The sequence below is a fragment of the Pocillopora damicornis genome, chromosome 1 (genome assembly GCF_964200805.1).
Source record: "Pocillopora damicornis chromosome 1, jaPocDami1.2, whole genome shotgun sequence".
NCBI lineage: Eukaryota > Metazoa > Cnidaria > Anthozoa > Scleractinia > Pocilloporidae > Pocillopora > Pocillopora damicornis.
The window spans coordinates 24,559,664-24,573,845 of NC_142670.1; the positions used below are offsets into that span (position 1 = coordinate 24,559,664).

The 14,182-nt window shown below is 39.5% G+C and overlaps 1 protein-coding gene and 2 long non-coding RNA genes across 3 annotated transcripts; 1 reads left to right on the top strand and 2 right to left on the bottom strand.

Annotated features, from left to right (window-relative positions):
• Positions 1-24: 24 nt before the first annotated feature.
• On the top strand, positions 25-3,177 carry LOC113677377 (zinc finger protein 395). The gene is made up of 5 exons (XM_027194196.2): positions 25-636; positions 864-967; positions 1,167-1,372; positions 1,785-1,903; positions 2,285-3,177. Exons 1-5 carry the CDS (start codon positions 146-148, stop codon positions 2,739-2,741), a joined length of 1,377 nt encoding a protein of 458 aa, XP_027049997.2. The 5' UTR covers positions 25-145; the 3' UTR covers positions 2,742-3,177.
• Positions 3,178-4,324: 1,147 nt separating this feature from the next.
• LOC149052899 (uncharacterized) lies at positions 4,325-4,993 on the bottom strand. Its single transcript, XR_016186968.1, has 2 exons — positions 4,788-4,993; positions 4,325-4,548 (listed from the first exon to the last, which is right to left on the bottom strand). It is a non-coding gene; the product is annotated as an uncharacterized LOC149052899 (long non-coding RNA).
• Positions 4,994-6,679: 1,686 nt separating this feature from the next.
• Positions 6,680-8,982, bottom strand: LOC149052900 (uncharacterized). The gene is made up of 2 exons (XR_016186967.1): positions 8,609-8,982; positions 6,680-8,484 (listed from the first exon to the last, which is right to left on the bottom strand). It is a non-coding gene; the product is annotated as an uncharacterized LOC149052900 (long non-coding RNA).
• Positions 8,983-14,182: the final 5,200 nt, after the last annotated feature.

Consider the following 14,182-nt stretch of genomic DNA (forward strand, 5'->3'; position numbering starts at 1 on the left):
CCTCCGTAAAAACAACAACAAAGCATTTTCGTTCGGCGAGTGTCTAATTCGGATAAGTGTTTACCGATTTCGACTTTTCGGGCGAAATTATTTAAGTTCTGATCAAAATAAGGCGAATCACTTCACGGAAGATAGGGAGAAAATTATGCTGCTGTCGAGAAGGCGACCGAAAAATTCGCTTCTTGGAGTTCGTGTCTGCGCTCCTTGGAAAGATGGATTCTACTATTCCGGGATAATTGAGGCGGTCAAAAGCAAACCTACGGGCGAAAACACTTACACCATTCTGTTTGAAGACGACTACATTGCTGAAGTGGATGAAGGAGAAATTGTGGGACCAGGATTCAAAAGCATCGGAGCTTCCTCGTTAAAAACTGGTCAACATGTTTACATCACGTACAAGAGTCGCGAAGTTGGGGCCCGTGTACTTAAGATTCGTTCAGAGTTCAACGAAGTTTTGGTTCAAATTTTGGACCAACACGAAACAATTGTCGCTGTGAGACCGAGTGAGATTCATCTGATGAAAGGGCAACGGTATTCCTCAGTGCCTATGGAACTCAAAGGTAGCAACGGTACAAGTTCATTCGTATCGAGCCCGGTACCCTGCAAGATGAGAGCACATGGAATACACTCTTACGAGTAAGTTGTAACTCCACAAGGAAAATCCGAACATTTACTCTCACATGGTGCTTTTTCGTATTCGAGTACCTCGTTTACTTCTTGGAAACGTTTAGGTTAATGGGAGGGAGTTTTATTTCTACTTCTAAGATTCTCAGAACGACGTCCTGTGATATTCCTTTGTTTAAAATTCGTAAGGCTTAGCTCGTTATTCACGTCCATCGATTAAAGCCGTTTTTTTTTTTCAGTGGATGCACCAACCGACAAGAAAACGTTACCAGAAGTGAAGAAATGGCTGCACTTGTTCTTACTGCTCTGTCAATCTCGCCGGTTTTCAAAGAAGCGGATCAAAGTAAGTGTGCAGTTTCTGCTTCCAGTAATTATTTGATTCATTGTACCATCGATCGTAAGCGATCGGAACATATTTGCCAATCGGCACATAAAGCCGTTTTTCCTCGATACGGTCCTTTTTCTCCGCTTTACGGCAGTGATCACACCAATTTTTGCCTGATTCTATTCGTGGTAAGTTTGTTTCTCTTTCCTACTTTCAGCGGACGAAATGTTTCTTAGTTTTCCTCCAACTCCTGACTCAGGATCCGAGATGGCCACATTTTCGAGCCCGGGAAATTCACCGCTCCGTTCGTCCTCGCCGGTGCACCCGAATGACTCGAACTTCTTCTTTAGTGGTCCACCCTCTCCGGTTGACGAAGGAATCGGAGTCGATATTCAAAAACAAGAAAACACCCGCAAAAGAAAGGTAGGGAAATTTTTGGGCCAACTGAAAATGAAAAAGAAGTTGAGCAGAAGTCCCTCCTAATTTGGCGGTTTTGCCGATCTGGCGTAAAAGATTGCATCAGCATCTAGATTATACTTCTACTCCCTTGGACAAGCTGACTGAAACTGTGATTCTCTCAATTCAAGTTGAGAAATGTATTTTTAGGGGGTTTCTGTTGATTCTGTGTGGAGTTGCAAAATCTAAGGTGTGCGTTAAATCACGCAACGGTGAATCCGTCTCGTGTTGCTGTTTGTTCTATATTTGTTCCGTCAATTCTCGGTTCTCGTATTGACTCCTGTTTTTTAGCATCCAATGTCGTCTATGTAGTTGTAATTGCCAGTATTTAAGGAAAAAACATTACATATTTTCTTATTTATTTCCATTTCGTTTTTAGACTTCTACCTCTTCGAGTTCAAGCGTGAAGACATTGTACAAATGTACGTGGCCGCGATGCGGGAAAACCCTCTCTACCGCCCCCGGAATTATCAGACATGTTCGAACAATCCATCTCGGGTACGCTTTGTTATTTTACACGCTTTGGATGGATGTGTCTTTAATATTTTACTTGTAATACGTTTTCTTTTTCGCCTCCACATCACGTTATGTCTGTTAGGAGTGAACTGAAACGGTATTAATTATGGGTATCTTTAGCCTGCTTTTGAAGATTGTATTTTCAACTTAATGCACAAATAAAACAACTTCAATTTACAATGGCCCCGGTTTTTCAATTTTGAATTATGAAATCGGTTCTGTCCTGTCAGCAAATAGCTGAATACCTCGGCATTGATTTATAAGCGACGTTACAGACGTTTTATCTTTGCCAAATTTAGCTGAGGAATGTTTTAATATCTTAGAGTTTTCCTGTTTATCTTATCTTTTTTCTGTGCGTTTCAGGCCTAAACGTTCGACTGAGGAAGGTTACAGTGACGGGGAAGAAGACTTCTACTTCAACGAAATAGACTTAGAAGAAGACGACTACATGAACGATCATGTTTTCCCAACACCGCTTGCACTGTCACCAACACCAACTCAGTCTCATTTCGACATGGTGAAGAACCCGTGGACCGAACCAGGCGCTGAAGTATCACCAAGTGGATGCGGCTCGCCACAACATCCGCGCTTCAATTGGGATGCTTCGGCAATCACAAGTCTCTCGACCTACCTACCTCCGTCGAAGGCGAGCAGCGGCAAGACCAGCCCATCCAGGGTACAGCACAATTCCCATCTTCACACGCATCGCAAGGTACGCGGAGAGAGCAAAAAATGCCGAAAGGTGTACGGAATGGAGAACAGACATCTTTGGTGTACACAATGCAGATGGAAAAAGGCTTGCGTACGATTTGCAGACTAGAGAACTGAGCAAACTTTCATAATTCACTTCACCATGCAGATATATATATTTATAGCTTGTTCGTAGCACACGGTTAGCGTGTCATAAAATGAATGGAAAACGTGTATAAAGATTGAATATTTTATTAAAATCGTTATATTTTTATAATCGCAGTCGATAGGTGCTACACATCTTCTGCGAGGAAAGAGAGGAGATTCGGTCGTTTGGCATTGATTTAAAAAAATTCGACGAAGATTAGTGCATGGTGCAAAAATATTTTACGACTCGTTCAGCTTTTGGACATAACATACTCTAGAGAAAACATTTGTAATCTTGTGTCTAACATGGTAATGTATTGGCACCGAACTAAACTTTATTATATTATATGTATAAACGAAATGTCTGGAGGGTGGAAAGAAAGCATTTCCAATAAATTTGAGATGTGGGTTTGATAACAGCTTATGTAGTCCTTCATTGAATGTGTGTTATCAGGCGAAGCGAAAATTATATTTTTTTAACCACTTACTACTCTAGTTTTGGACGAATTTTATTGTGAAATTAATAGGTTAAACCAACTCCTCAGAAATGCGGGGAAGAGGCCGCTACCGGGTTCGTTCCGCTCATTCGCGTGATCGCTTACTTGGCGCTTGGCCAATAAACCATGCGGCTTCGACTGCACGTGCCGAAAGAATCGTGCGAGAGGTGAAAGTTGAAAATGCGATGTGAAATGACTTGTCTGTGCAAGAACATCAAAATTATCAACTTTGAGAGCACTTTTGGAGAATGATTTACGTGAAATTTCCATTTGCTTCATCTTGTTAATACAATAATAATAATACAAATTGTCGCCGGAGTTGTTTATCTCGAATCCTAACTTTTGTCCTGTGAGGCCTCTGCCCTTTAACATGTAATACGATCGCTGATTGGTTGCTTTAAATACCTCGCAATATTATCGTCTTTGTTTTCCGTCAATCAATCGTGGTTTGATATGACATTTGAATAAATTGTAATGACCCAGACACACTGATAATTTATTCTAGTCATGTCCCAATAATTTTCGGCCTATTTTTCGGCAATATGAAGATATTTCAGAGACAGTGTGAATGAATTCGAATAAATGTTTAGGAAATACATCATTTTAGGGTGATTTTTTAGCTATAGGAAATATTTCAATGCGGCGACAGTCGTAAACAACTTAAGTAGGTTGGATTTGATTGGCTTACGTTGGAGGTGTGTTCCTTCCGCTAAAGGAGCAAAACAATGCACAACAGATCTTTGAATAAAGCCGGTGTTTAAAATAGCTCCTACGGCTCTTGAAAACAGAGTACCGCGCCGGCTGAAAAAACAAGCATCCAAACAAAAGGCTAAGGAAACCTGTTTTTATGTTAAAATTTTCAGTTTTACTTGGTTTTTACTTGCAATATTTCATAGAGTACATACTGTTTTTCAAACAGTTATGCTTAAACAGGCCCCTCTGAGTGTCAGTGATAAGATGTCATGTGATGTTCACAGGATGGATATTGTAGAACAAATTCTATCCCTTGTGAATTGCCTCCTAGCAACTTTTTAGTCGTTCTTTGTCTCTGTAATGTACTTTTTTAGACAAACGAAGATAACAAGCTTTAGACATGGTTTTGTCGGCATCTCGCCTAATACGAAAAGATCTCTTCACATAACGTATTTTTCCAGTATTGTAATCCGAGAACTTGATTGTGATGTATTACTCATTGTGGCTGTTTCGACTGGTAGGGGTCTCATGGTTAGTGTAGTAGATCACATGTCTTGTGGATGACATTTACGTTTTTTTCTCGAGCTAATTTCGTTATTTCTATGAAGTTAAGAGCATGAAAGAGGTAACAAACTTTACGAAATGAGCACCAAACATTAAACGGAAAAGACAAGTTAAAAATAACACAGGCTTAAGAGGGACAGAGCGAGAGACTGGACACTACATTTCCGATCAAAAACAGTAGGGCGACATGAAAATTTAGGGAAGAAAAGCAATCGATGAGGGCTATGGTTTTGAATCTGCATTTAAGCGATCAGATGTCAAGGTAAGATACTCACTTGAATGAAATCAAGGATCTAAATTGGTCGATTGTGTAAAATCTACACGTGTTTAAGATGATGTTCATATGACTTGTCTTGGTAGTTGATGTTCCTGTTTATGCAAAGTTCTCTGCTAAAACTAGCACAACGTTGTTTCTAATTTTGGCGGCTAGAGCTATGGCAGATTTTCACTGCTTCTTTCGAGACAAACAGTGCTTTTCTTAGTGATGTCAATTTTGTCTGAGTTTCTTTTGTCTTCGATGAAATCGCATAATTATGTATAGTACCTAAACTTGGCAGCAGTCACGTACTCTCGGCACGTACACAGCGACACCAGCTAAAAACTGTAATTACAAAGTTTTCCAGCTCTCACCTTGATCAAAGATCAAACGAACCAATTCGAGTCAGAATGTTCTTATAAGACTGGGAAATAATTTTGTCGCCATGCATTTTGATTGCTTGTAAATCGCGAAAACTTATCCGTGACAAAGTGCCGGCCGGCTTTTTCATCGTAGACAGTCACATGTAGGGGTGTGGAACTCGTGCTCATGGCCTACACATATGCATTCATTTATCAGCTTAATTTTTGTCTTAAAAATAGAAAATTGCTGGTGTTAAAAGTCTTCTCTTCTTAAAACTAGTAAAGGAAAGAAAATGAGAATTCCCAGGAGCCCATTATGAGCTCCTAGATTGAGCAATTCCATTGAGAGAAACATCACTCTTCGAAAGGTCTCTTTTTGGTGGATAATTTTATTGGACTGAAAAAGTATTCGTCAGTAACTTTAGATGCATACAAACTAGAAGATCCAAAACAGAAATTGAAATTCATAATCCTTGAGCTCGCTGAAGTCTATTCTCAATTTCCACCATCTAGACGATCTTTCACGCTTTTCATGTGTTAAAGCCAGGGAAGGAAAATTGTTTTTATCATATGTTGATTTTTCAGTTTCAGTTTCACCAGCAAAACATAAGAAAAAGAAGAAAAAAAGATTGGTTGTAAAGGAGAAAAAAACCAACTTTACTTTAACCACAGAGGTGTTTGCGGAAAACCGCACTCATACACAAGGCGATAAGAACCCTTGAAAACGGTGATATTTTTTTTAGTCCTGAGTATACATTGTTCTCTCTAAATCGCACTTGAAGCTAAGAAAGCGAGCTTTGTTAAACTTTCAGAATTCATTTAACTCAAGGATAGGGCTCACGCAACAGGAGATACGTTTGAATACGTGCTTGTCAACGAAATCATCATTAGAGCCAAATTAACACCACACATGAATGAGAGCCCATTGATCTCGTAATTATTATTCAAAAAAACTGCTCTATCATACAATATCAGCTCAAGGGGTAGAGCACGCTTTGTTGTCTGTCTGACTTAAAAAAAACGTGACAGACCTCAGCATCATGGTCTTTACTGGATACAACATTATAGTCACGATCACTGTTTCTTGCTTTGGCCTGTAGTTTAAGCATTTTAGGAAGAAATATTGTGGTCTGATGTTAAAATCGTGTGCATACGTGTAGTTGAAGATGTACACAAACTATCTAAATAATGACAGAAGAAAACAAAGCTCCTGCTTCATTATCACTTTTTATCAGCATGTCATTGTGCGTTCGGCTTTGCCCTAACCAAAGATTGAGAAGTTGCAGAAAAGCACGCTTCTCGCTGTCACATAAAAAACCTAAAAAAGATTTTGATCCTTCATTCTTTGGGTCTAATAATGATATGTTCAGGAACTAACAATGCAAAATCGACGGTCCTTTGTTGAGTCTTGTTGTAAGGTGAACGCTCAACCTCGCCCCCTCCCGTCCTCTTTAAATAATCGCCCCCTGAACCACGTCAAACGATCACTGACTCAAGGGTCTTATATAGATGAACATACAGGCGATCATATGGAAAAGAGGCTTAATAGTTTCATTTTTCAACCTTTTATTTATATTTGGTTCATCTCTAATCTCCGGTTTGATGGCGGAAGGTCTGCTAAACTAAAGAGCTGCATTGATGTTTCAAGGATATAATGTTATTTTGTTTACTCTCTCATTCTAGGGTTTTTCCAATAGTTGAAAGTTCTTGTTCGAGTTCGGTATAGTACTTGTTCAGTCTAAAGCGAACAAGGTGAAGCAAATACTTCGCTGCGATTGCATCTTACGTGAGCTTTCCGCTTGGGTTTTTCAGCTGATTTGTTTCCACGAAAGCAAAATCCTGTGGTTGCAGTCATAAACTGCTTCTTGTCCAAACAAATGCAAACAAGACGAGTGGATGTAGGCCACTGGTCGTCCTCTTGGGTCGTGGGATTGCCACTTTAACAAGCACGATCGATAAAGAGTAAATAAATATTTCTTTCTGCAAAATTCCCTTTGAAATCTTTCACTCAAACTTCACATCATTTCTATGCTTCCATTATTTTTCCTCATTTATTCTCCGCTGTTACATAAGAAACATCTTTAAGTTGCACGTTCCGCGATAATTTCCGGATCTTACAAAACCACAAATTTAAAACGATCCGGGTCACGTATGTGAATTTCCTAAATGAATACAGTTTAGATTCAACGTTTGTTGATATGTGCCAGTCGCAGACCTGATGAACAACAGCTCGAGATGACGTCCAGCACGTTTATTTAATCGCTGAGGATTAAATAGGCAGCAAAACGTGGAAACTTTTGTTTACTTTTTTAAATATTTGACAAGCATTTCAGTCTTAGTGTAGAGTAACACTATCAGACCCTATTAAAATTATAACAACTAGTTTGTAGAAGGTCCAAGTCTTGAGTTAGCAGTAGCCTTCGTTCTACATTAGTATTTATACGCCAAATTATAGCTCTAGGTATTTCTACAAGTTAAGATACCGGCGCATGCGTTTGAGGAAGTTTCCACAGATTTTGATCCATCATAGTTAATCATTTTTCATTTCAAGTGGGACATCAGATGCTCCTCTTCAATTTCTCTCAATTACAAGCTAAGCTGAAAAAGCTGCCTCTTAAAGGACGGTTGTAAGATAGACACTTCGCGTGTTCCGTTTGTTTTTCTTCAATTTGGTGATGCGAGTAAAAGACTAAAAGAGCAGCACATTCTCACGTTACAAACTTTGAACCTGATGTTGATTGTGCTTTTGTTAAACCACGGGTAGACCACGTTATGTGTTCGCGGTTGATTATTGTTGACATGAGACGAACAAAATTTATGGTGGTTATTAATGAAGCTCTGAAAATTGCATATCTAAATTATATCTCAGACTGAATATCTCAATAAAGTGAAATGAAATACTAATCAATTTATTAGTGGTATTTTTTTCGCTACATGGGCCGTTTGAAGCATCTTTTTTTACGAAATTGCTTTTAACCAAAGTACTTTTATTCACCATCCTCATAGATTTTGTTCGTCTCGTGTTAACAATCATCAACCAAACACACAGTGTGGTCTGTCTATGGTTAAACATGAATTCAGACACGTAAAGTTTTTCCTACCACAGAAACGTGCTAGACTTTGTGATTATTTTTAACCAGTTCCTGACCAATACACCTAAAATGTCATCTCTTGGCAGTTACGTTTATATCAATTGTGGTTTAGTTTTGACACGTACAGTATGTAAACCAAAGAAACGTGCCAAACTTCATGCCAGGCGTTATAAAGTTCTCTGTTCTGTTGCTTCCTGATCATTGCGATCTTTAGAGTCGAAACCTAAATAACAAGGCCATATGATCATCTGTGATAGGTTTACTGAAACGTGATACGTCGAGTTAGAAAAGAAAAAGTTCTATGTGAACTAAACAAAACCAAAAAGTGTAGGAGAAAGGAACTAGTTTTCCACGTGATGTGTGAGCTGAAAACCGTGTCCGCCTACCTGTGTGTTGGCCTTTGGACTAAACTGTCAACCACAGTCAGACCACGCTATGTGTTCGTGGTTAATAATTGCTGACATGAGACGAACAAAATCTATAAGGGTTATGAGTAAAGCTCTGAAAATTGCATATGTAAATTACATCTCGGTGTGAATATTTCAATAGAGTTAAATTAAATAGACGCATTTGTGATATATTTTAGCCTTCATGGGCCGTTTGAAGCATCTTTTTAGGAAATCACTTTTGGCCGGAGGCCGCTGAGATAAGAAAGGTTTCCCTTTCCTCTCTTAATTTACAATTTACACCGAACACTGCTCAGTTCATGACTGCTTTAATGTACTTAAAAAGATCAAATAACCACCATCCTTTTTTCTGTCTTCAGATTAAAGGCTCTGATACAGCAGTGGACCATTTAGCAGGGCTTTGTATGCAGGCACAGTCAAAACATGCGCTAACTTAAAATGTGTTCAGCAATCAAGAGTTTCTTGAGTGGGTGGTCATTTCCCGTATTCTCAATGTTTGCTTCAGTAGTGATTATGTAGCGAGAAATTAAATGTTAATCACTCATAGGGGTTAAAGGGTTAGTTATTTTTTGATTGTGGGAAATCGTAAAGAAAAGTATAAGGTAAACCAAATCGCCTTTTAGTTATTTCTCTTCCTTAATTTTTTACAGCCCTTTATTCAAGTTTGTGAGGGGAGAAGGTTAAAAGCGGAGAAATTACAATTAATGGAAAGAGTCAGGAGCCCATTACCCAGGAGCCCATTATCCGGAGCCTCCATACTAATTTCACCCTTGAGTCAACCCTGTCCCGTATCTTTTTATTTTTAGAACTGAGATATGTGGGGGGTTCTTTAATCCCGCGAAAACACGCTGACGTTCGCATAACACCCTAAAAAAATGATAAACTTTCCGCGCTTTTCGCAATTATTGAAATACTTTCGTGCGGCCTGCATGTGACGTGAACAATTGAGGACCACAGCTCTCTTATGATTGGCCATTATGTAAGCGCCCGCGAAAAACCCCGTGGGGGGTGCTTCTGAAGATAAAAAGACACGGGACAGGGTTGACTTAAAGGGTAAGTATGGAAGATGGAGGAGTCCGGATAACGGGCTCCTGAAAGAGTGGATAGCAGCCGTACCCTCCAACCCCCCCCCCCCCCCGTTGTATCCGCCCTTCCGCTTCACCCTGGGGGGACGGTACGGCCCTACTTAGATTAAAGAGTGGAGCAAGAGGAGGACGGGTGAAAATGGAAAGATGGAAAGAATCGAGAAAGAGAGAATGGGAAGGATGATGTGAGGGATGAAAGAGGAAGAGGAAAGTAAAAAAAAGCCGATGGGCAAAGGAAGAACCCAACTATTCTATTACTTTCTTTTCCGTATCTCCTTTTTCTCGTTTTCTTGTTCTCCTTGTTTTATCCTTCTTCTCTCAATCTCTCTGCCCCCCCCCCCCTCTCTCTCTCTCTCTCTCTCTCTCTCTCTCTCTCTCTCTCTCTCTCTCTCTCTCTCTCTCTCTCTCTCTCTCTCTCTGCAGATTGAAAATAGGGCATTTTTGGTAACTTCAAGTCTCTTTCGGATATCTTGCGTAAATAACATGATCACATCGTCCTGAGTATTTCAAACGCTTTTATGCAGAATCTACAACACTCTGTCAGAATCTTGCGGTCAACCGTATCAAAAACAATTTTTTACAAATTTTTAAATATTTCAAAGGTTACAAAATTTCCCTACTCCGTGGAAAGTACTTTTTAATTGCATTTCAACTCAAATTTTCAATGATAAGATAGATATCCGACTCGATTAGCATATTTTGGGCATTCACTCACTTTCCACAACTAAATATTTTGGGAGCAATTCACAGCCCAAAAAAATTTAGTAAGATTGTATGTTTTGTCATAGACAAGAGCTCCCTTCGAAACCTTTCAACATTTTAAAACTTAACTTTGCTGCTCTAAAGTCAAATTCTCACCTAACTTGTAGCGATTGAGGTTTAAAACAGTTTATATGAAAACAACATTGTTTTTCCTAATTGTGGCACACAAAAAAACTTAGAGAAAAATTTTTTTCGGGGAAATTTTGGAAGTTTGAAGGGAAGAGACTTTGCCGGGTGACATAAGTGCCCTATTGTACTAATTTTGAATGATAACAAATTCATGATTACCTAAAGCCCTTGAATAAACGTTATGTGTCTGAGTTATTTATTGAGAAAAAAGCTTTTATTCCACAGCACTTGAGTTACCAAATGTTTTTTCCGTTGGCGAGAAGGAGTGATGGATATTTGCAACGAGAATTAGGGCACTTTTGTAACGATCAACGTATGCCACATAAACTGTTGATAACTCTGCTGGTGGCTTTCCAACGAATAAAACAATTCATGTTATTTGTGTTTCTATAAAAAAAACCCGTTTAACTCATGTGAATCATTGTTCTTTTATTTGATGACAGTCTTCATAGGGGTATACCCAAGTGGGGTGGGTGGGGGTGGTTGACATGACGGTCAGTCTATCAGTTGTACTAAAATGCGTAATAAGAGGTTACGCTTGATTCGCAACCGCTATTTTCCGATCGGACTGAAAAGCAGCACAAATTGAGTTCAATACTCTGTGAAAAGCCAACGGATTGGTACAAGACGGCAGTTTCCTCAAAAGTATGCTGATTAATGTTGTCTGGTATTTATCTTCTGTCGAAATGTCATTCAGCTGCCTATATATATTTATAACGTATTTGCATGGTATTGTCAACAATACTACAACCGGCCTACTGGCCGGCTTTTGGTCAGTGCTCCATTCCCGGGGAAGAATTCCGTGTGAACTCTATGAAAGAGGTGGAGCCTAGAAACTCGTGGGTAAGTATCAGAATAAAATTCCTAAAACAGCCCAATCTGGGCAGTTTCACCCCTTAAATAAGTCATTATAGCAGGAAGGAGCAAAAAGGAAAGCAAGCGCGAAAAATATAGAATGAGGCCGGAGGGGTAGAAACTGGAACAGAAACTGGAATCATGTTTAGGTTAATAGGTAGTCCAGAAACAAAAAGAATTGTTGAAAAAACCCTTCAATTGGCATAGTATATTTTAATGAATAGTTTTTTAGGTGCTTAAGGTTAAGGTTGACGTTTTCAAGTTAAATTTTGTCAGTGTCGCTTTTCGTTTTTGTTATGGCTAAGTAGTCCAGGAATTGGACGAATTGTTCAAGAGCCTTTTAGCTAGTTAAGGTTAACATTTGCAGTTTAAATGTTCAAAAAGTCTCTTTTCATTTTCTTGTGAAGGTTACTTAGTCAAGGAACGGAAGGATTTGTTCAAGAGCCATTCAAAGAACAGAAGATATTTTAAAGAATGATTTTTCGTCAGTGTTGTAAACACGGACGTAATGTTACCTACATTAAAACAAAAATAAAGGATATTACAGTGCACAGCAGAGGTGAGCCCATGTTGACGAAGTAAGCTTATGAGAATCAGTTCACCGAAGAAGAATAAAGGTATCCTCTGTCCGTGTTAAAGGAGTCCATAGTACGCGGGTTAAATGTAAAGACAATATGAGGACATTTCCCCGGGACAACAAAACCTGTCCCTTATAACGAGGGGGCGTCCGTGAAGAGGGGTGCGATGGTACAACTGTGATATTTTTTTCGGAACCCGTCTAATTATAGGACAAAAATGCGTACAATTAAATAAGAATTTAAACTGGTTCCATAACCGGCTTGGGATCGGTCTGGAAATTGTCTTTGCCATAGATAAAACGCTGGCGACCATTGAGCTTCCGGCGCTCCTTCGTTTGAATGAGACTCGGATTAAAAAGTCGCATTTTTCTGTGACATATCACAAAACAAGAATTGAGTCAGAACTGTTTTGTGGTTGCATCCCACTGCTAAAATTAATAGAGAGGTATCCCTGATGTCACCTATTGATGTTAACGTGCTAACCAGATGCTTGTTAGCTCTTGAAACGAGGTTCTTTTGCTTCCGTGGCTGGTACATTAAAATAACAAACGGCTTGCTTGTAAACAGATATCTTTCCTATATTCTGCAGCAATTTTTAATTAAATTAGTTGAAAATGGAATGTCTTTGTCCAGCTGTAAAATTTCATACGGCAATCCACTATTTTGAAAACCAAAACAACCTGTGTAACGTCGAAAAATTTAGATTTCGTCTGATAATAATCACGTTACAGAAGTGCCATATTTCACGTTACTAAATTGCCCTAAAGTTACCGAAGTGCCCTACACCACGTTACCAAAAGGCCCGAAAGTTACTAAAGTGCCCTACACCACGTTACCAAAAGGCCCGAAAGTTACTAAAGTGCCCTACACCACGTTACGAAAGTGCCCTGAAGGTACCAAAGTGCCCTATTTTAGGTTACCAAAGTGCCCATCAATCTCTCTCTCTCTCTCTCTCTGCCCTCTCTCTCTCTCTCTCTCTATCTCTCTGCCCTCTCTCTCTCTCTCTCTCTCTCTCTCTCTCTCTCTCTCTCTCTCTCTCTCTCTCTCTCTCTCAGTCTTTCTTCTTTTGCCCTTACTTCCCTTCCTTCTATCTTTTTCAGTTCTTAACTCTTCTACCTCGTATTCTCCTTCATCCCTCTGTTTAACCCTTCTACCATTTCCTATCTTCATCTCGTCAAGAGAGTTGAAAACGACGACGACAACGATATCAAACATGAAAACAGCAACTATCACGAAAAAATAGCGAGTGACTTTTACATCCTGAGATGAAACCCTTTGTCGTAAAGGGAAATGTATCATTAAACGAATATTTATTACTTTAAAAGGAACACGACAAGTAAACTGCTATAGCTATCGATCCTGATACTTGCAAAAGGCAGCATATCGTATCTTAGTCCTGTTTCTTATTACTCCAAAGGAAAAGTAAGCTTAAAAAAACTGAGGCTAAACACTTAAAAAATAGTCACGATAGAAACAGCCCTCTTTGTTTTCCAAGAATTTCCATGTTTCCTGAGATAGAGCGAATACACTTCTCTTTTCAGGAGCCAACAAAAGGAGAAGAGAGAGAAGAAGAGTTTGGGGGTTTAAACAACAAAGTCGTCGGTAAAAGAACACCTCGATCCCTAAGGGGAACATAAACTCCTCCTGTAGGGGTGTCCGAAGGGATTGGCCGCGAGTCTCGCGCATAGAAGGCTTAGAAAGTAAGTTTAGCGGGTATGCTGATCGTAGCCTCGCAGACACAGAAAAATATTTAAGCCAGGTCGAACTTTGGTCGCAAAAAGTTCCTCCTGGAACACAGTTTTATAGTTTAATGGATCGCAAACCTCCAGAAAGTGAATTTAACGAGCCCATCAACATCCGTGTGGGTGCAAAGCATCATACAGACACGAGGTTTGATTACGACTTGTCGTTGACTTGCGGCTTGGAAAAGGAAAACGTATCAGAAAACACAGTTCAACAGCCTCTGCCACTTGATATGAGTGAAAAGTTCACTCTGATAACTGCTAAGAAAGCAACTGAGACCTTAAGTCTGAGGATGATTGAGACATAACGCACTGATGAGGGGTATCCTGTGCAAACGCAGACGAAAGGGAAATTTTTTGGCCAAACACTCCAATGGGGAATTTGGTGTTAACAACCGAGTT